A 20,547-nucleotide genomic window follows, 5' to 3' on the forward strand; every position below is an offset into this window, starting at 1 on the left:
CAGACTTAGGATTTTGTAACAGGGAAAAGGAGAAATGCTTCTCAAGGCTCAGCAAAAAGCTGTAGGTTTTTCCAGACTGTTTAACATGGTAACAACTGATACATGTTTTTTGTGTTTTTTTTTGTTGTTGTTGTATTTTTTTTTCTTTTTATTACTGTGTCCCAAAGCCTAGTTCTGTAGCTAGTAATGTGTTGGTGAATAAAGGAGTAGGTAAAATTAGTTTGTACTCTATCTGAGAAGCAGGTAAAACTTCTTTGCCAGATTGAAGGTGGCTAAACTCCCTTGCCCTTGGCACGGCTCTGACAGCAGCGCAAAGGGATCTGTAACCAACTTGCTTCAGGTTTTGAGTACCAGAAGTAATCAGATCAGAATAAAGATGAGATTTTCTCCAGTTTGAGTGGAAGATGGAGGCAGTTATCACTGTGCAGGCATCCAGTGAAGCTCACCATTGCCAACCAAGCCCAAGGGTGTTGAATGGGAAAAGCTATTATTAAGAGAAACACTGAAGATGGAAATAAACTTGTCTAACCACAGACATCCATAACTGATCTAGTTATACAAACCCTGTTAAGGTCAGTAAAGAGAAACGGGCTCTTCTGCAGGGCAATCCTCTATTCTTCTCCTCTCTTTTATATGGCCACCTTAAGATAAAGTGAGTTTTACCCTGGAAGTGCCTGTTCCTCCTCTTTGACTACAGACAGAGTCCAGATAAACAGTTCACACCGGATCTTTACAGTAAAGGAGTCCACTACTTGGATAAATTTATCCCACCATCAGGCATTTGAACTAGGAAAGAGAAGAAGACTTCTCAGAAAAGTTATTTCTTTTCTTGTAGAGTATGGGATGAGGCTGAATTGAACACAGGCCTGGAGCTTAGTGCTGTTTTAATGGCTTGTTATTGGCACAGATTCCTACCACCCTGCCAAACTCACTTGCAGGTGGGCAAGGATTCTTCCAACCTGTGGTAGGGCTTGAACTTCCTTGTTAGAGAAGCATAATTGGGGAATAAACCTTTTTGCTTGATGCCTCTGTATTTTTAGCTGTAATACTGATTTTGTTAACAAATTCCCATTGCTCTGCCTCCAGGAAATGAAATCAGAAACAAATACAAGAGTGTTCCAAAATGTTCCTGGTTTGTCTAAAAATGGAAGGTTACAGGAAATCTGTTCTGCTGGTAGACAATGAACCCCAGCTTACTGTAATGAGGAGTCTCTGATAAATCACTGGAGCTGGCCATTAGACATTGCAGAGTTGAGACAAGTTTTAATGACCAAATCTTTCTTCCAGAAATGGCAGTGCGTAGAAGATGCCAGTGGGAAGCTCAAGCTACACAAGTGCAAGGGAATGGCGAACTTGGCAGGTGCAGGCAACAGCAAAGGCACTTCCAATCTTTTGCCCAAGTATTACAACAGGAATAGTGAAGACTGCAATTGTGAAGAGAATGAATACAAGCTGAGCCATGTCGGACGGAGAAAGAAGCTCTTCTCCAAGAAGAGTAAGTGAACCCACTACATCTTGTGTCTCTGCCTTACAAAATGGTAACTGTTCAAACACCCATAACCGTCCTGATTTTCATGGACATTGAGTTCTACAGATGTCATTGAAGGCAAGCATATTTACTGTGTATCTGCACATGAAGCGGTGTATTTCATATTGGACAATCAGATTTGAAAATACCTCAGTCTGTAGGAAGAGGAGTGTTTTGATCCAAAATAGAGTCCTATGTTTATTTCTTTCAAAAACAGGAAATGCAGTACACACACTGAAGCGGCAAGTAGCTTAAACTTGCAAAGGCCTTGAAACATGAACAGTGTGTTATAGTGAGTACTCTAATTTTCAGTAGATACTGCAGTGCTTGGGGCTGTTACTGCAGTAATTTATTTTTAATAAAGATGTGTGTGCTGCTACAGAAGCTGCTCGCTTCTAACATCCTTTTCTTGTGCTCAGTCAGCAGAGCCAGGGCTGACTTTTAACCAGAGATCACATCCAAAGGGGATGACTCTGATTCTGGTTTCCTTGGCACAGATCAGGTGCTTTTTCAGAAGGCCCATTCCGCTGGCTCTGTTTTAAACCTGAGTCAGACTAACATCTATATTTGAAGTACATAGTCTAATTATAGATTAAAGAGGCAAATGGCAGCACAGAATTACTGTTCACTTGTAATGTTTCTTTCGTCTCATTCCACAAATACAGGGCCTTAATTATTTAGCAGATTAGTCTTTCTGTATAATGACCTGGCACAAGCTTCAAACAGAGAGTTTAAATTGATTTTCTTCCATTATATTTGCCTTGCAAGCTGATTAGTACCTTCTAAGCTAATTTTTAGTTGAAAAAAATTATTGGTTCCAGGATGAAATTACTCAACTATACTAGCTGTTTAAACATGTGGCACAGCAGATAATCTTTAAATAACACTAGAACATGCAGTTCAATTAACTTTTTTTTCATTTTCCGAAGTCACAGAGAAGAAAGTTCAGACACAGGGAGTCAAATAACAGGAGTAGATTGAAGGCACTTAGATGGGAAGAGGAAAACAATTTACGTGAGGACAACATAATGCTATCTGATAATACTTAACACTTACTTAAGTACTTTTCATTTGTGTTGTGCTTTCTAAACATTAACTAATTTTCGCAACATCTAGAGGAGGTGGTTAAGTGTATAATTACTGTTAGTTTACGTATTAAAGAGGTTGAGGCAAAGAAGCGAAGGTTGTGCAGATACTTTCAGCCAAAGGATTGGGACATCTTTTTCCCTACATTTGTCTCAGAAGAGGCAGAGTTTATGCTGTACTGTCCAGCACGCTTCTCATTGAGCCATAAGGCATAAACTTCAGCAGCGTAAGATAGGATGTTGGTAGTCATGTTCGCATTGCTTGTATCTGAAGTAAAACAATTGGCTCCAGATGCTTTATTATTCCCTCTGCCCACATCCAGGGTGTGCGATACAATGGGAGAGTTTAGCTTGGACCTGTTGACACAGACTCTTGGGTTTGATGTTGGCTATTCTTTCACATGCACTTATCTAATAAATCACACACCAAAAATAAACGAGCACAAAGAAATACAAATCAAGATAACATGCCAAGGATTTTCTGAACAGCTTACTTAGAAAGCTGGCTCACTGGATTTGTAAATGGTGACCTGGGTACTGCTGATGTGCATGTGGATTTCTATGACCTGTTTCATGAGATGGGGTAAAGTGCAGTCTGTGCTGGGTTGTACGGTTCTGAGGGCATTTTTGGGGTCTACTACTTAGAGTTTGAAGGGTGCATGGGATCAGTGCTACTTGAATGCCAGCAAATGCTATCCATAAGATTGAACGATAGCTGTACAGAAAATGGAAGTTTCAAACCGGACTATGTCAGTGTCAGGTCCACACTAATGATTTAGTTCATAGCAATGCTGAAGCCTTTGAAAGGAACGCCGTGATCACTCCCTCCTGTCATGAGCAGTAGAGATGGATTTGCAAAGCAGTTTTGACATACTCTAATCTACGGTTGTTTGCAGAAAACTAAATTGGATGCCCTGCTTCAGGGGCGCATCAAGAGTGTTGCAAACCCTGATGGTGATAGGAGGTTTGGTCTTTCGCAAAGATTAAACCCAGCGATGCGTGGTGAATGCGTGGTCTAGAAGACCAGACTAAATTGCTGATAGAGGGGCCAAAGCACCAAATGTTTTGATAAAATAATTGCTTTCTAATGTAGGCATGGTCTAGATCCGTTGTCACGTACACCATTACATTTAAGAGGCAAGGATAGTTCCTAAAATGAGGAAATCAGTTGCAAAACAACGTCATGTCATGTGCATGCCTTTTGGGCCCTGGACAAGTAAGTACACAGCTCACCTGCAAAGCTGTTACCTGTTCTGCATTGCAGTGTCCTCTTTATTTCCTTTGGTGCATTCTTATTTTTATAAAAATGATGAAATAAAGCTCTGCAATGGGAGGGAAATTTAAAGTAATAATGAGTGCTTAAAATCTTCGGCTGTTTGTTGTCTGTTATGTTTTTCTTGCTGTGGATTTCATCTCTTCCTCCTGTGACAAACAAGTGCATATGATTAAAGGAGTTATTAAGCTGCATGTAGAGAAATGATGATAGGCCACATAGATTTGTGTACAGAGCGTGTACAAAGAAGCTAGTACATTTTTATTCCAATTTTCATGTAATTTGTTTTTCTTTTGAAGTAGTTTCAATACTGTAACAAAATGGCCTTCTTTGTTACATAAAAAAAAAGTACCCAAACATCAAGTACTTTAAAGATAATGCATTTGAAGTATGATTTTCAATGGCTGTTGTGAGAAACTGGATGTATGGAAGTTTTTGGAGGTTGTTTTTTTTTTCCTCTTTGAAATATCCAAGAACACAGAATCAAAATAAGATTTCTAGAAATCTCTAGTTACCTAATGATCAAGAAAAACCTCCTCTAATCCTTTATCTGTATTTCTAGACGCTTGAGATATTTTCAAAAATTTGACTTCAAAGTGCCTAATTTTACTTTGGTCTTGTAGAAAAAGTGCTGCTTCTCTGCAGAACTCTGAGAAAATACAGAGACCTTACTGGGAAATATAACAGAATTGAGGTGGCTGGTGGTGGACTTTTTCCTCATTGCCCACTGTACAAAAGCAGAGTTCTTGCATGCTGGTTTATTCCATCATTGTCGTGATGCTGGACAATGCATCAGATGCAAAACACCTACCTGGAATAAATGATGACAGGAAAGCCCAGGAGTTCTCTGTCTTCCGCTAATGTCCCTGCTGAGCAGTCACATTCCTGCTTAGGAGAAATGGCCACGCAGTAGATACAGTTGGTCACAGTCTTCTCAGCTATCCCTGAGATCATTTCCAAATGATCTCAGTGTTAAATCATGATTCTGGCAGCAGCAAAATAAGTAATAAAGCTTGAGAGATGAGGAAGTGAGGAGAGTTAAATACAAACCTGAAGGCTGGGCATGTTTATGTCAGATATGAAGCTTATGGTTTTATAATACAGCATTACCTCACTTATAATCTCAGATACTGCAGTTCGTGCTTGCTCTAGACAGTGTTGAAACCTGAGATGTTACCAAGTAGTTGTAAAAATTCAAGTGTTTGAGTCCCCAGACCATCTGGGGGAACTCTGGACTGGAACAGGCCTGTCCTGTCAGGCTAGAGCGAAGCCACACGTGCCTGTCAAGTGATCCAGGGAGCTGAGGCAGGATGAGTGTGGCATTGAAAACTCATTAGCTTTCTTATGCTGAAATTCCTCTGGACTCTATTTCCAGATTTAATTTTGAGGATGTAATTTCTTAGCAGTGGCGGAGGACAAGAGGCACAGGGACTCAACTTACCAGAGCCAATCTTTAATAATTTGAAAAAGGAGAATAGGTATTTTGGGCAAAATATTTAACAGATCTAGATCTACTTTCTTTGTGGGTTAAAGAATTGGAAAGTAAAACTGAAGCCTGGGGGAGGATCAAGTAATTAGACACTGGTATTTTTGCCTGCAGTGACACAGTACAGATGAATATTGAGCTTACTAAATATTTTAACCACTTCCTCTGAAAATGATGGAGTTTGATACTAATCACGGCATTGAGTCAGCACTGTGGATAGCACGTTGTAATAATGCAAGGCCTTCATGAGCTGTCTCTCTCCAGACCAATTTGTTCTTTATAAGGCTGGATTAGGACTGGCTGCAAGGGAGGAGCAGCTCCTGGCTTCGAATTCTTCAGGGGCGTGTGGAGACGGCGGTACCCTGCAGTTGTCTGTTGAGGTCCAACATGCTGGCTTGGCATATTAGACTTGGAAGGAAGGTAAATTGTTAGTTGGCTGAGCTTAACAAGATGAAATGAGGGAACAATTAAAGAAATGGGAGTTTACACTTTGAATGTAATTGTTAGGGTGTAGCTTTTTGGAACTTCCTCCTACTTTTGAAAAGATGGGAGTTTCCTTCTCATTTATTCAAACATTTCCTGAATGGGTGCCTGAAATGCAGTTGGTCTTTTTGTTGCTTTTTTTTAAATTTATTTTTTTCTCAGATGTGACTCACCTGGCTTAATATCGGCTATAAACTTTGAGCCACAGGTGGAAAATGGGCTAAACCAGACAATCCAGCTGGTATTCTGCTTTCTGTGTGGCACTGATGAGAATTTAGGGCTTGGACCAGTTTCAGGTGGGAGGGGATGTTTGTTTCTCTTCCCACAGTCTACAAAATGGCCTTTGAGACTTTGTGATCCAGTTGGAATTCATGTAAGGCTTCTTGAAAGAAGTTAGTCTGTGTTAATGCCAACGCATGCCAATAGCCATGAATATTTCTTTTGTCAAAATTGGTTGTTCTACCTCCCATTTCTTTTCTTCACTGCTTGTTTTTGCAGTGGAGTTTATCCCTGAGATGAAGTCGGCTCTTCTGTGGATCTTGAGATTACAAGAAATGTTGGTCTTCTCATGTGGCACATCAGCTGAGTTTTCCCTTACCAGGTTGCAGCAGGAGGTCCTGTTCTAGTGAGAAGTGCTGTGAATCAGCTCGGTGTGAAGGAGAGGTGACCAGAGGAACCAAGACGCTTGCTTGGTTCCAGCAACATCTTGGATGACTCCAAAGCACATATACACAGCAAGGAGTCTGGGCAGGGGAAGAAGAGAAGCTATGGTACTTTGGTCATGCTTTTTTCTCCAGGAGTGAGATAATTCTGCTCAACATGAGTGACTGAGCAGTCACTGCAGTGAGCAGGAAATAGTCAGAGGTGTGAGCCCTCCTGTACAGTAGGGAAGTTTAGTTATGGATTCAGACTCCATAGCTAGGATATATGCATGCCACTTTAGACAAAACTGAAGAGGAATTGGGATTTGGGCCAGGAGAGGGAGCTTTGGAAAGCAGCGATGGCAATAAGATCACTGGGAATCTCATACTGTGAGGTGCAGATTCTGTCTTTGGGCTGCAAACACAGAGGCAAACTCTGAGGGAGTGCATAGCACTGGAGGGTGGTGCTTTTTGTAGAAACTTGCTGTCTGGCTTGCACGTGAGGAAAATAATTGCAAAGAAAATAATTAAATGTGGATAAAAGTAAAGATTCAAATATTAATCCCTCCCATTAAAATCAAGCATCTTGTCTTGAAAAAAAAGAGTATGGAATTGAGAAGAAGTTCAGGCTGAACACTCGAGTACTCCCTGTTGAAGTTCGGGGTGACTTCTGTGAAGTGTTGAAGGAATACTGGCACTGGAATGTTTTACAGTAGATGACAGAATGCAGTTGAGAACTAATCCGCAAGGATGACCTAAGACCCTGCTGTCTTTAACTTTCAGAATTATTTTTTAAGGTGTTACTGCCATCTAGTGGCTCTTGGGGGAAGAGTAGAGTTTCTTTGAAAGTTGTTCACTCTCGGGGTGATGACTGTACAAATACATTCTCTTTCCCCTCTGCCATCCTTGTGCATTTGCACTCTATCTACCCCTCTCTCTCAGGCTTTAAGGTACCCATCAGGTAATGACATGGCAGTGCTGAGGAAAGCTGCAACAAACAGCATTTGTCATTGAGTGAATTCCAAATGTCATATTAGGGGCTGTTGTTTGCCAAGAACCACAGAGAACCAAAGTGTAACCTGCTGTTTCTCCCCGTCTTAATCCTTTTACTCCCTTTTCTGTGCAGAATACAAACCAAGCTATGTCCGGAATCGTTCTATACGCTCTGTATCCGTCGAGCTGAATGGAGCCATTTATAACTTGGGTTTAGAGGACGGATACCAACCTGTCTTACCAAGAAACATCACCAAGCGACACAAGATGCAGAGGGCTGTTCCTCGTGAGGAGGAAGATAAAGACATGGCAGAATACAGTGGCACTGGTGGCATTGCAGAATATACAGCCCCTAATCTAATAAAAGTTACTCACAGGTGAGTAAATATTGTAAGTTTCTATAAACTTTTGCTGCTTGAGTGGCTGCTGTACATAAATGCGTGCATTACCTTTTGATAAACATATTATGTCCCTTTTGGATACCGTCTAACTTCACTAAAATTGTTATTCTCATCCGTACACACCTTTCAGTTCTGTTTTAATTTTGTCATCATGCACAAAGGGGCATGAAGCTACTGAAGAACCACAGCGGTGCTTTTATGTCTTCTACACTTTGGAGACAGTAATCACTGATCAGTGCACATTTCCAGTAAGGACAAGTGAAACTCTTTGCAGTGTTGGTGTGTACACCTATCTGAAACCAGGAAAGGCTCTACCCATATAAATCTCAGTGTGCAGCATGTAACCCCGCCTGTCTGAAGATCAGAATACTCCATACTCCAACTGGAGTATTACCCAGTTTCAACATGCCATTGGTTGCTTTGTATTTCAAATACAAAATCAGTCCCAAAGGAAGCAGCAGCATCACAGAGCTTCCTGTACCCAGTGCTAGGAAAGGAAAATCTATGTTATCGATGAGGTTAGATAGACCAGGAGTACTGGGGAATGGAACATTGGAGAGAGAGGTGAGGGAATTGTCCACGTTCTAAAGAGACTCTAATAGTTAAAGGTTTCTCAGTGTGCAGATCCAGGGTCTGGTGATGTATCTTCAACTCTAGTTAATTCAGTGTTTAGTCACCCTTTCTACTTGTGAATTATGAGAAAATCCATCAATCACTATGGATTATGTGAATTAAATTGTTTAATGACTAGCTTGTGCAAATATGCATGAGCCAGATAGCTGCTGTTAAAATCTGTGGTTTCCATTTGACTTCAGTTTACAGGGTTAGAGATTTGCTAATATGAGGAAACATAGGTAGGTTGACATCAGCAGAGTTCTGCCCTCATTCCTCAGCTTTTTTGAATGTTCAGGACCCGTAAATCACTATTTGTGCTTTTTTTCTGGGACATGTTAAATTGATTTGTGCTGCTTTACTGGGTGTATCCCAGCTCCATACCAGGAACTGTCAGGAAGGTTGTGCGTAATTCATGAGAAGTCCCCAGGAATACTTGCAGAAAAGAAGGCAGTGGGATAACATGCATGAGGTGGTTTAAAGAAAACAGAGGAATATTGAAAAAAACCTCAGCTTTAATTTAATAAATAATCATTCAAAAATAACTCCATGATATTTATTGACCCCTAATAAACTTGTTGAGCATTTATGTCTTTTTTTTTTTTTTAATCTTAAATCCTGGACTTCATGAGAAGTTACTGGAACATGAGCACTTAAAGTTGTCGGAGGGTATTTTGCCTTTGAAGTCAGGGAGCTGTATTTGAAAAAGTTTATCCCTTTTGTAGAAAATCACATTTTTTTTCTTTGTAGTATTATAATACATGTTATAAAGAAGTGCTTTCTCCTTGCCCCTACCACTGTATGTCACTTAATTATGCATAGGGAAATTGCTTCTGAGTAGTGCTTTCGGTACTTGCTAGTTAGTAGAGATTATTTATGTAGACAGCCTAATGCATAAACAAGAACTCTGTGCAGCACAATTTGCATATAGAAATGAAACAGTCAACAGGTTCTCTTGATAGGAATATTGTCCTTGAATTTTTTGCCTTCTGAAAAATGCCCATGGTGACTCAAACCCAAACTTCTTTCCTGGCTAGTAACATACTCTCCTGTTCTCTTGAATGAACATTGTTTATTTTGAATTCTGAGTGTCATTTCCAATCTGGCTTCTCATGTGTTCTGGAGTTGTGCTGTTAAAAATAGCACAGCAAAAGCTGTTTGCATTGTGTGTGTATCTACTATAATAAACATTGCTTTTTCCATGGCCAGGTGCTATATCCTGGAGAATGACACTGTTCAGTGTGACACAGATCTGTACAGGTCACTGCAAGCTTGGAAGGACCATAAACTTCATATTGACCATGAGGTGAGTGATGTTACCAGTCACACATTTTCAGCGTGTCTTTGGCCTGGTTTCCTGTGGGCTGATAGGATCATGCTGACTACATTTGTGTCTGTCTGCCTCTGTGTGTCTTTGTTCTTCCCTGGAATCTTTGTAACTTAATGGTTGATTTCAGAATAGAGATTTCATAGATAATTAAGTTGCTACAAGTTTCTGAAGACAAGATAGTAAGTGGAGGAGAGAACTACAACTTAAAGAACTGAGAAATGGCATGAGCCTTATGAGATAAATGAGAGAGACTTGTAAGTCTCGCTTCTGTCCTGTTGTGTTCCTGCTTTAGGATCACTGGGCTGGATTCTTTGTGTATTTTTCGTGAAATCTTTGTCCACTGTCTATGCAGCCATGGACTTCTATTAGATTTGTGGTCACTGTTGTCTGATGGTAGTTGCATGGCAAATTCTTTGTTCACGCTGGATGACTTCATTTTTTCTGTTGTGTAAAGAATTGAAGTGGAAGCCTGTAATACCCATCTGAGTGGGCTACGCTGTGCATGAGCTACACTGAACAAAAGCAGGAGTTTCATTTACTGAAGGTGGTTAAAAATAAACCATGTGGGTGGCACAATTAAATTAACTGCTCATGTACATCCCATGTGGCCAGATGTTGCTAGACTGCCATGTAAAAGGATGGAGATTTACTGCTTTTCTCTTCCAGAATCTCTGAAGAGGGGACTTCAGAGCACTCGCTCCCCATTTTCTTCTCAGGTTCCTAACAGGCCAAACCTTTAAGGGCTTCATTTTCCTTTGGTACCCTTTCACCTTTGCAAATATGCTGAAGAGGAAAAATCACAGTGGAAGTGGAGTGTTCATCTGTCTAAGGCTGTATGGCACCCTCCCACCTTGCTCCCCCCAGTGCCACATTCTGCTTTCACCTTCAGTAATCAGAGCAGGCAAATTGTGCCCCAGAATTGTCCTCCTGCCTGCAGTTTCCTTTTGGGAAGGTAGCTAATCTGAAAATGCTTGTTAGTGGAGGAAGTTATGGAAGGTAGCAAGAAAGAAGCATTTGATGGCAATATGTTTGAGAGGGTTAGAATAAAATTAAACCATGCTGTAATTTTTTTAACCTGTATGTTTACTTTTTTCAGATTGAAACGTTGCAAAATAAAATAAAAAATCTGAGGGAGGTGAGAGGTCATCTGAAGAAGAAGAGACCTGAGGAGTGTGATTGTAACAAGATAAGGTATTTTTGGTGTACTTGTGAATAGTTAACTGTAGCTGATTTATGTCTTCACAGGAGAGATCAGAATCTGTTTTAAGTGGTTTTGTACCTGCTATGCTCTTGTCTAATGCTTTCTGCACCTGTCCAACCCTCCTAAAGTACAAGGCCCACCTTCTGCCAGGCAGCAGTTTAATTGCCTCTGTGTCAACTGATGTATGTAAAATGCTTTTAAACCAGTAAGTTATGCTCTTGTACTGAAGATGTTGCTATTAGATACTAGAAATTAATATTTTTAGCTGCAGGCTTTCTTCTGAAAACTTGCTTGTCAGTATGGTGCAGTGTTACACAAATCTTTCAGTAAGAATAGTGCATAATGTATATGGAATAAAGGGGTGGTCAGATGAGAGACTTTCTTTCCATTTGGTTTCTTCAAGTCCAGATGAGTTATCACATAGCATATAGTTCCTGCAATACTAAGCAGCTATGCCAGGTAGAAGAAGCAGGAATTTAACAGTTGGTGCAGAGTAACTGTAATTCTGTAGCCACCACCGACTTTGTGCAACAATTTTTTTTTCCCTGATGCATATGATCTCTGGATTTTAAATGCAACAGGCAATACTAAAATAGCGATTGTGCATTAAGATCTCTGCATAGTTGGTTTCTCATAGCCACATATTTGCAAAATGGCTGTGAGATCAGCTCACTGATTGCATGGAAAGAAGGTTCAAGCATATCTGAAACCTTCTAGGGAGCAAGTTCTTGCTCTGCAAATAAGCACAGCAGAAAAATCTTACAAAATCAAATGTTAACACAAACAGAATTTGCCCCTGAGAAAGTTGATGGAATGCAATAGTTCAGTTGGAAGGATCTACAAAGATCATGAAGTCTAACTGCCTGACCACTTCAGGGCTAACCAAAAGATAAGCTTATTATTAAGGGCATTATCCTTAACGAAACCAGGAGCAACTGCTCTTTGATCAGAGTGATCACAGAGCAATCACTGAGGCTGCAGTGAGGCAGATGTTACCAAGAGTACAGCAGCCACAGTGGCAGTACGACAAGAAAAGCTGTACTCAAAAACATAAGGCAGCTCTGCTATCATTGTCAGCTAAAGTAGTTTTTATTAAGGAGCCTCTATAAGAGGATGTGGATGATACTTCTCTGTCTCATTGCTATAATGGAGGTACAACATAATCTAGTTTAGTTTACAGACACAAGGTACATAGTCGTTTTGGCCCATGTTGATTCTGCAATGCAGCTTCAGCAACAGATCATTAAAATAAGCAGAACATCCCTTTCTTAGGTTATGCCAACCCAATGTACATACAAGCTATGGCATAAAGTACTTAAAATTAAACCCGTATAATTCTAAATGACAAATCCCCTAAACTTTGCCTTAACAGTTTTGAAAGCACTGTATTATGTAACCAACCAAGTTTATTTGATACATACAAAGATGAAGTTATTTTTACAGTTAACATAACACTACGTTTCTCACATCTGATACAAGAAGCACTTACATTTGTGCATAGCATCATTCAGATGAATAATCCCACTGAAATCAATGAAGGTAATAACGTGAGTTATATGTTTGCAGAATTGCATTGAGCGTAGCATTTCAGACTAGTTAATGATATGCACATTATCTATGCTAGAGAAAAAAGTTGACTGAATTGAAGATAGTTCTTTAATAATTTTATTTTGTTAATTTGCTATAAGGATTAAATTTACATAAGCTCCCAGTAGCATTTGTAATTTAAAAGATTTGTTTTGTTTCAAAGGGAATTTTAGTCTGACAATTAGAAAAATAGCACTTACTGAACTTAGTTTGTCTTTGCTTATTTGTGTGGTTAGTAAGTATAGTGAACTGTATTAGTCAGGAAAAAATTGCCATTGCCTAAGCCTATTTTGTCCTTTTTTTTTTTTTTTTTTTAAACTTTGCAAACTACAAAGAAAGGAAACTTGTGCGAAACCTAATAAGAGCTCTTGAAGACAGTCAAAATAGTAGAGCTACCCAAATAGAATGTGTATGATGTCAACTGCCACCCTACATATCTCAGAATACATTAGACACTGCTACTGCTTGGACAGTCCCATCCGGTTTCAGTTTTCCTGGAACTACTAGCTAGTAGCAGTGGGGGGGTGGGAACTCTATGAGGTACAAGTGATGCTTAAATTATTTTGTTTGGAAAACAGCAGGAAGGTGGTATGAGCTTGTCATCATATCCTCTGAAAAATTAATGAATATTCTGTTGAAGAAATCTCATAATTGAATTATAAATCTACTGATTTTACCTGCCCCATGTAGGGAAACAGGAAGTAATGACAACTAAAATTGAAAATTGCAACTGGAATCATCTGTAGATACATAGTGCAATACAGTAGCAGAGCACCAGGTGTCACTATGTACAAATGATCGAAGGAAAAGAGAGGCACAAGTGCCTGACCCAGTCTAGCAAGGCTGTTTTGTGTTCACCACCTACCCTGAGTGAACAAATTGAAGGGAGAAGTGATACTGGATTAAATGCACTTTGAATCCAGGGTGAAAATATGGTATGAACAGGTACAATTGTCTCTGTTGTTCATCAACAATTCTTTTTTATTTTCCAGTTACCATTCAAAACACAAAAGCAAACTGAGGCACAAGGGATCTAATCTTCATCCTTTCAAGTAAGTGAAGAAGGCCTGTTCCTTTGAAAGAGAAAATGCAAAGATCCTAGTATTTGGTCCAAGCACATGTGTAAAAACTAAGCAAAAGAAGTAATTTCACTTATCCTGTGCTAAAAAGAATAAACATACAGACATCTGGGAAAAGAACCAAACCAATAGTAAAAAAAAATGCTTGTAAATGCACATCAAAGACTTCAGGCAAGCCCATTAAACCTCTTTGGCTCCATTTTTTTTTCCCCTGTACCATGGAATTGCAAAGAGCTCTGGAGATCCAGAGCTATTTGGAAGAAAAGCCATTTATTTTTAAAATACCAACTATTTCTTTCCCTCAAAGCAGCTTATTTTATTAGCTGCTTCATTTTTTTTTAGGTGTATTCAAGTATAACAGAGTCTGCATGACCCTAATGTTTCATGTGTGCAGGAAAGCCCTACAGGAGAAAGACAGGCTGTGGCTGCTTAGAGAGCAAAGGAGAAAGAAGAAACTGCGCAAACTGCTTAAGAGAATAAAAAATAACGACACTTGCAGCATGCCTGGTCTGACCTGCTTCACCCATGACAACCAGCACTGGCAAACTGCTCCCCTGTGGACACGTAAGGATACTCTAAATTAACTAACAGATAGCTGGGTGCAGTGTACTGACTAGGATGATTCTAGGTTACCAGAAACTACCAGCATGATTAGGCAAGTAGCCAAAGCCACACGATTTTCCTCATACTAAATAATCCATGTTTCAATGTTGGCATGCATGATCCTTACAAAAGGCAAAGGAGTTAAATTAATAAAAACAACAAAACTGCAGATGAAAACCTAGAGATACTGCAGGCAGTACACAATACATACACAGTACATCGTATTATTATCTCAGCAGCTGGAATGTTTCCCAACCAGGAAGGGAAAAACAACTAGCTGAGACACTGCTCAAGTTAGACGTTTTGTGGGGGCTACGTAAGCATAGAACGTTATGCTGGAAATGTATTCTCTGCTTTAGAGCTCAGGAGTGAGGGAGTGACTGCCTATGAATAAAGCAGTACCATAACCAAAAAGTAATAAAATAAGCAGTGCCTAAAACCAGCAACATATATCTTAAGTCTTTATGATGCTTTCCTTTGCAGTGGGTCCTTTCTGTGCTTGTACCAGTGCCAACAACAACACCTACTGGTGTTTGAGGACAATCAACGAGACCCACAACTTTCTGTTTTGTGAATTTGCTACTGGATTTTTGGAGTATTTTGATCTCAACACTGATCCATATCAGGTACCTGATCATAGTACAGCTCTGGAAATGTATGAGTGTTCTTTACCAATGATGCATTGAAATACCGCAGTATTGGTACAAGAAGTAGATGCAACTATTAACATAAAATGATTTGGCTTGTCTCCTGTTGGAAGTAAACCACAGATATTCCATATGTGCAAGTTACCAAACTACAGAGGAATACCTGTTCTCTAACAAGAACCTCTCTGTATTGCAGCTAATTAACGTGGTGAACACACTAGATAGAGAAGTTCTTAATCAACTGCACATCCAGCTGATGGAACTAAGAAGCTGCAAAGGATATAAACAATGCAATCCAAGAACTAGGAATATGGATCTGGGTAAGTGCTTCTGCTATTACACTCAGAAACTACCCAAAAGAAATGGATCTCTTGTTTACTGACATGAAACTTTCATCAGCCAAAAAATGATTTTAGAATTGATTTATACTAGTAATGCCCTGCTGCGGCTGATGATTGCATGCTCAAATGCTTGTATTGTTTGTTCAATTTGTCTTATGTAATGTTTCCAGAAATTCACACTTACATAGTAAGACTTGGATACTTAAATATGCAGCTGCTGAAATGCAGGAAGAAGAGCATCCCTGCCCCTGGCAGGGGGGTTGGAACTACATCATCTTTAAGGTCCCTCCAGCCCAAGCCATTCTGTGATTCTGTGACTGAAAGAGATGAGGAAGGAAGAAAACTAATGAAAGAACAAACAAATACTTAATAGCTGCTTCCGAGTTCATAGGCTCTTGGGATAGGTCAAGCTGGAAGGGACTTGTGGTGTTCATCTGGTCTAACTTCGTGCTCACTGTAGGGTCAGTTTTGAGGTCAGACCATGTTATTCAGGGCTTTATGCATTTGGATTTTGAAAACCTCCAAGAATGGAGACTGCACAACTCCTCTGGACAACTGGTCTAGCAGTTGTGTTACAGCATTCCATCTGAAGGCATGATTTTTAGGAATATTTCTTTTAGAGACAATACAGTCCACGCAGACTTACTAAACTAGCTTAGAAATAACTTTAACCTCAAAAACGGAGGCTAGTGCTTAAGCTGATTGGTTTTCCCTGGTGTTGGTGCAAGGTAGTTGTAAAATAACAGCAGGTCAAGGTAAGAGGTGCACTGAGGAATGCATTACACTACCAAAAGATGTGCTCTTCTAACTATGCCTTTAAGTTCCAAAAAGAATGAAACCCATAGTTCTTTATTCTTTTTCTAGGTTAGACTCATCGTTTTGAGTCCTTTCAGTTTTCCTGGTCTACTCAACACTATTCTGTGTTTGTTTTTTTAATGTTTAGTCATGATAGCAAACTGAAACATATAGTTATTTGTATTTCTCCTTTTTAAATTGCATTTCTTATTTACTCCTTAGTACAAAGGCATAAGAAATGCAATGTAAAAAAAATATGTATAGCCTTCAGAGCTTGAAGACCCCCACCCCCAATATACTGTTACATACCTAAGTCCACCTGAGTCAAAAATATTATTTCAGGTCTTATTTAGCGTATGTACCATCTAAAGCTGTATGCTTTGAAATCAAGTTTTTGGCATTTAAGTATACCACTGCAGGACATTTACAGAATAGTTTCACAATTACCTATCTCAATTTACAACCCATTTTACCTAGAATAAGGGATTAAATCTGAAAATAACAGTTCTAGTGAACATCTTAATATTCTGTTAATATTCTCAGATCTTACTTTAAATTGTGTGTTACCAAATACCTTATTCTGTTGGTTAATACAATGGTTAATAACATGTTAATTTTTTCCTCACTTAGGACTTAAAGATGGAAGCTACGAGCAGTACAGGTACATTTTTAAAAATACATAGTTAAATTATTATTCTTAAATACCACCTTTATGCTAAAGAGTTAGGAGTGTGGGATTGGGAACGACATGGACAGACACTGCCTACAGTGACGTTTGCAAGGTCTTTCCATCCCAGTTACTGTGAAACACCAGAGCTATTTCTGTTTCAATGTTATAACATGTTCTAATCTTTGTAGTCAAAATTCAGGCTAAACTCTTCTCCTTCCTCATCTTTTAGACTGTAGTGCTGGTGGTTTTCTTGGTGATGGTTAACTTTTTTTCTCCTTTTGCTGCTTGAAAATTAGGCAGTTTCAGCGTCGAAAGTGGCCAGATGTGAAGAGACCATCATCTTCTAAGTCACTGTGAGTTGGGAGCAGTTCATGAAAAGCATTAGCTTTTACTTACCTTTCTTTTCTTTACTTTTCTGTTTGCATGCAGCACCTTTTTAACATCATCATCTGTTCTCATGAAATGCTAAGTGGCAAGTGCTCTAAATTAAGCAAGAAATATTACACTGCCATCGTTACAGACTAGTCCTGTACAAAACCTCTTGGTATATGTTTTCTGGGAATGTAGGAACATTAAGATTAAAGCAATTTAAAACTTGAGCAAAGGTGGACTCTCAATTAAGAAACCGATTACCATTACCTACCTGTAAGAATTTGAGATCATTGTGTTGGTTTTGTCTAAACTTAAATGTGTGGCAGCCTCCTAGCAGCCTCTCATAACATCCAGAAATAACAAGACTGATTGTCATTACTCATAGAGGATCATGTACTTTCTTGCTATTTATCCAACCACCACCTCCCTCATGTTGTGAGCAAAGAAAGCAAGTTAGAACAGAAAGTAGCGTACTTTGGATGAAGAAAGGTCTGTACATTTTGGGTTATTCTGACATTATACTAAAATCAATATTGTTTGTTGCTTATTTTACTGCCTTCTGAAACTTGAAGATTATTATTCAGTGTAGTACTGGTAGTTCTCAACTTCCCAGACCCCAAAGGTGAGATACAAATTTAAAGATAAGAGAAATAGTTACTTTTGACATGCCAGTTACTCTCTGTCTCTGAACCTCCCTTAAAAAGAAGGTTGAGACTTTAACTCGTAAGGTGCTCTCCAGCTGTGCAGCAAGAACTACGTACCAGTACCTTCATCAATAGGCACAGTCTGACCTTCGCAACTCCTCCAAGAGCATTTTTGTCACCAAATGGTAACACTTTGTATATCTAGTTAAAGAGAGCCAAGATTGGATTCAGAACCAAACGAAGCTAGAATTTATGAGATATATTGATTGAAGTTTCAAACATGGTTGGTTGATTGTTTGTGATATACCTGCTGTATTTTTATAGGTGGTCTACAATGTTTCAATTGTTTTATTCCTGCATGGAACTATTGAAAATATATTCCAACTACTTCCTAACTAGAATGTTATACACTAAATCATGTTTGTTTTATTTTAAAGAGGCCAACTGTGGGAAGGATGGGAGGGCTAACCTCCCCACCTGCTGGACCTCAGTGAGGATATAAACTGGCCAGAACTTGAATTCATGTACAGACTATGTGAAAATGTGTATGATTTCAGAAAGAATTATAATGTTAGCCTGGAGGACTGGATGAACTTTGAGGCCGAACTAGATAAGAGTGTTTGCACTGGTGAGTGAATTAAGTAGATGAAATGAAATTATGGAACTCCTGTCAGGAACACAGGTCTCTTTGAAATCCACTATTGTACCTGCTTTTTGCTTTGGATTATACCTCACCTGCTTCACAAAGCATTTTATGTCAAGAAGACACCACTAACACTGTTCCAGGAATTGACAGAAGAGGAAATACAGCTGCATCCCAAAGAGGATTGCCATCCCCATGGGCAAAGTGTACACAAAGACAGTGGAAGTAAACCTACAACATTTTTCAGTTCAGCTATACCTTTGGATGGCGCGAGGGAAAATTTCAAAGCCAAGTATTTCTAAAGCAAGATACAGAAAACATGGATGTTTTTGCTTCCAACTGGGGTAAAGGTAATGGTGGAAAAGAACTTTTAAGAGATTCAGGAATTCAAGTGAGCAGCACTGAATATTCTCAACACCATGCTATTTCTCACATTTCCTCTGAGGGTATGTTTTAGGTCCATGTCTACTTGTCTGTCCTATTGACAACTCTAGGAAAATTAGAGAAATCTTAACTAACAGATGTCAGACTTTTGGAGGGGTTGTGTAAATATTGATCAATATACTGTTTAAAAATAAATTCTTTCAGGTTGTGAAGATTTTCGTTATTAAAAGTGTGGAATGCCCACATACCATTTCTCAAAATGTTACTTAATGTTGCATAGCACATTTCAGAATTCATCCATTTTTAAAAGTACTGAAAAAAATCAGTAAATGTACATCTTACATTTTAATGAAATCAGATTTGTATTAATTTTTTTTGTGGGTAATATTATATTGTATGTTCAAAACCAAAACAATTTGAGAAAGCAACATTGGCTTAGTAGTGCAACTTTTACACTTATTTTTAAAAGGCTGCTCCAAGAAGTTCAATAATCATGACCAATTAAAAAATAATCTAGTTATAGCTCAGTCTAGAGAAAAGTAGATGATCTGAACGAGGGTTACTGTTTAAAAGCTTTTAAAGGAAAGAAAACATGACTTTACTAAGGAAGCACAGTGTACAGAGTCTATTTGAGTATCTTCATAAAGATGTTATTAAATACATCGTAATACAGGCAGTAGCAGTGATAATCTATCATTTTTTCCATGTTAATCTGCTACCTGTTTTAAAGCTGCATATGAGAGGAAGCTCGTGATAGACTCAACCAACTGTGGCCTTGACTCTTAACAACAAGAGGAACATTTTTTGCAAAATACAACCTTAACTTGCACTTCACAATAGAAAAACATTTTTGCTGCTTTCCTGGGGAAAGTATTAGCTGTCTACCTTTACCTGAGTCAGTATGCAGAAAGAATACTCACTAGGTTAGAGGAAAAAAGTTTCCACTTACCTTTTTTTGCATTCAGCCTATAACCTTTGAACAGAGGATGAGACTATCAGTCTCCTGCATGGCTAGTATTACTGCTCTAGTTGCATATCAGATAGAAGCTTGAAAAGTTACCATTTCCCTTCATGCACATGCAAAATACTGAGCTGAAAGATTTGCACACTATATAAGAAGTAGCTGTTACTTTCTGAAGGTAGGTTGTTGCCAAGTTAGGGGGAAAGCTACCACCTCTCCTCCTTTCAGCTCTGCTAAAGAGTGCTATTTAAGTTGAAAAAGACATAAATTCCAGTCAGTATTGATGCAACTTCGCTAAACTGGTCTCACAGGCCAAATGTCTAAGGCATTACTCCCTTAGGTTTTACAGCCAGCTGGAAAAAAAAAAAAATAAAACCATTTGCTATACATAGCTTTCCACAGTAACAGCTGTAGCAATTTTGTAATAGTAGCGGATTTCCTCTGACCATACCAGGATGTTGCTAGCAGCCTCAAAGTATTAGAAAGCTAATACACTATGTCACCAAGTTCTGATTTTAAATAGAAACCTTTATTTACATTATTATTAACATCCAAACACAAAAATCAGAAGAGCAGTAATACCTTACAACCAACTCTTTTATAAATCAGTCCCCAAGGTTTTTCTGTTTTTCAACATAAAGATACAGATATTTCAAGCAATACTTAATGTAAACTAAACTTAAATGCAATTCTCAATACTGTATGCCTTCTCCTGAGAATTTTTTAAAATATTGCTCTCAGAGTTACATGGTTTCATACTTGCTGTATCATTCAATCACCTGGTAGTC

General features: G+C 38.9%; 1 protein-coding gene across 14 annotated transcripts in view; it reads left to right on the forward strand.

Moving 5' to 3' along the window:
* The window catches only part of SULF2 (sulfatase 2), a 160,063-nt gene extending 139,929 nt beyond the window's left edge, over positions 1-20,134 (forward strand). For 12 of the 14 annotated variants that reach the window (XM_080558315.1, XM_080558317.1, XM_080558311.1 and 9 more), the window contains 11 exons: positions 1,288-1,495; positions 7,623-7,866; positions 9,712-9,808; positions 10,929-11,023; positions 13,613-13,672; positions 14,094-14,263; positions 14,786-14,928; positions 15,146-15,269; positions 16,716-16,746; positions 17,052-17,108; positions 18,209-20,134. In XM_080558315.1, coding sequence (XP_080414441.1) covers positions 1,288-1,495; positions 7,623-7,866; positions 9,712-9,808; positions 10,929-11,023; positions 13,613-13,672; positions 14,094-14,263; positions 14,786-14,928; positions 15,146-15,269; positions 16,716-16,746; positions 17,052-17,108; positions 18,209-18,239 — 1,260 coding nt within the window. In that variant the 3' untranslated portion in view covers positions 18,240-20,134. The remainder of the gene's footprint in view (positions 1-1,287; positions 1,496-7,622; positions 7,867-9,711; positions 9,809-10,928; positions 11,024-13,612; positions 13,673-14,093; positions 14,264-14,785; positions 14,929-15,145; positions 15,270-16,715; positions 16,747-17,051; positions 17,109-18,208) is intronic. The other 2 variants (XM_080558308.1, XM_080558309.1) reach the window with 1 other exon arrangement.
* The last annotated feature ends 413 nt before the right edge of the window (positions 20,135-20,547 follow it).

This window comes from Anser brachyrhynchus (genome assembly GCF_964034855.1).
Source record: "Anser brachyrhynchus genome assembly, chromosome: 16".
In the NCBI taxonomy this organism is placed as follows: domain Eukaryota; kingdom Metazoa; phylum Chordata; class Aves; order Anseriformes; family Anatidae; genus Anser; species Anser brachyrhynchus.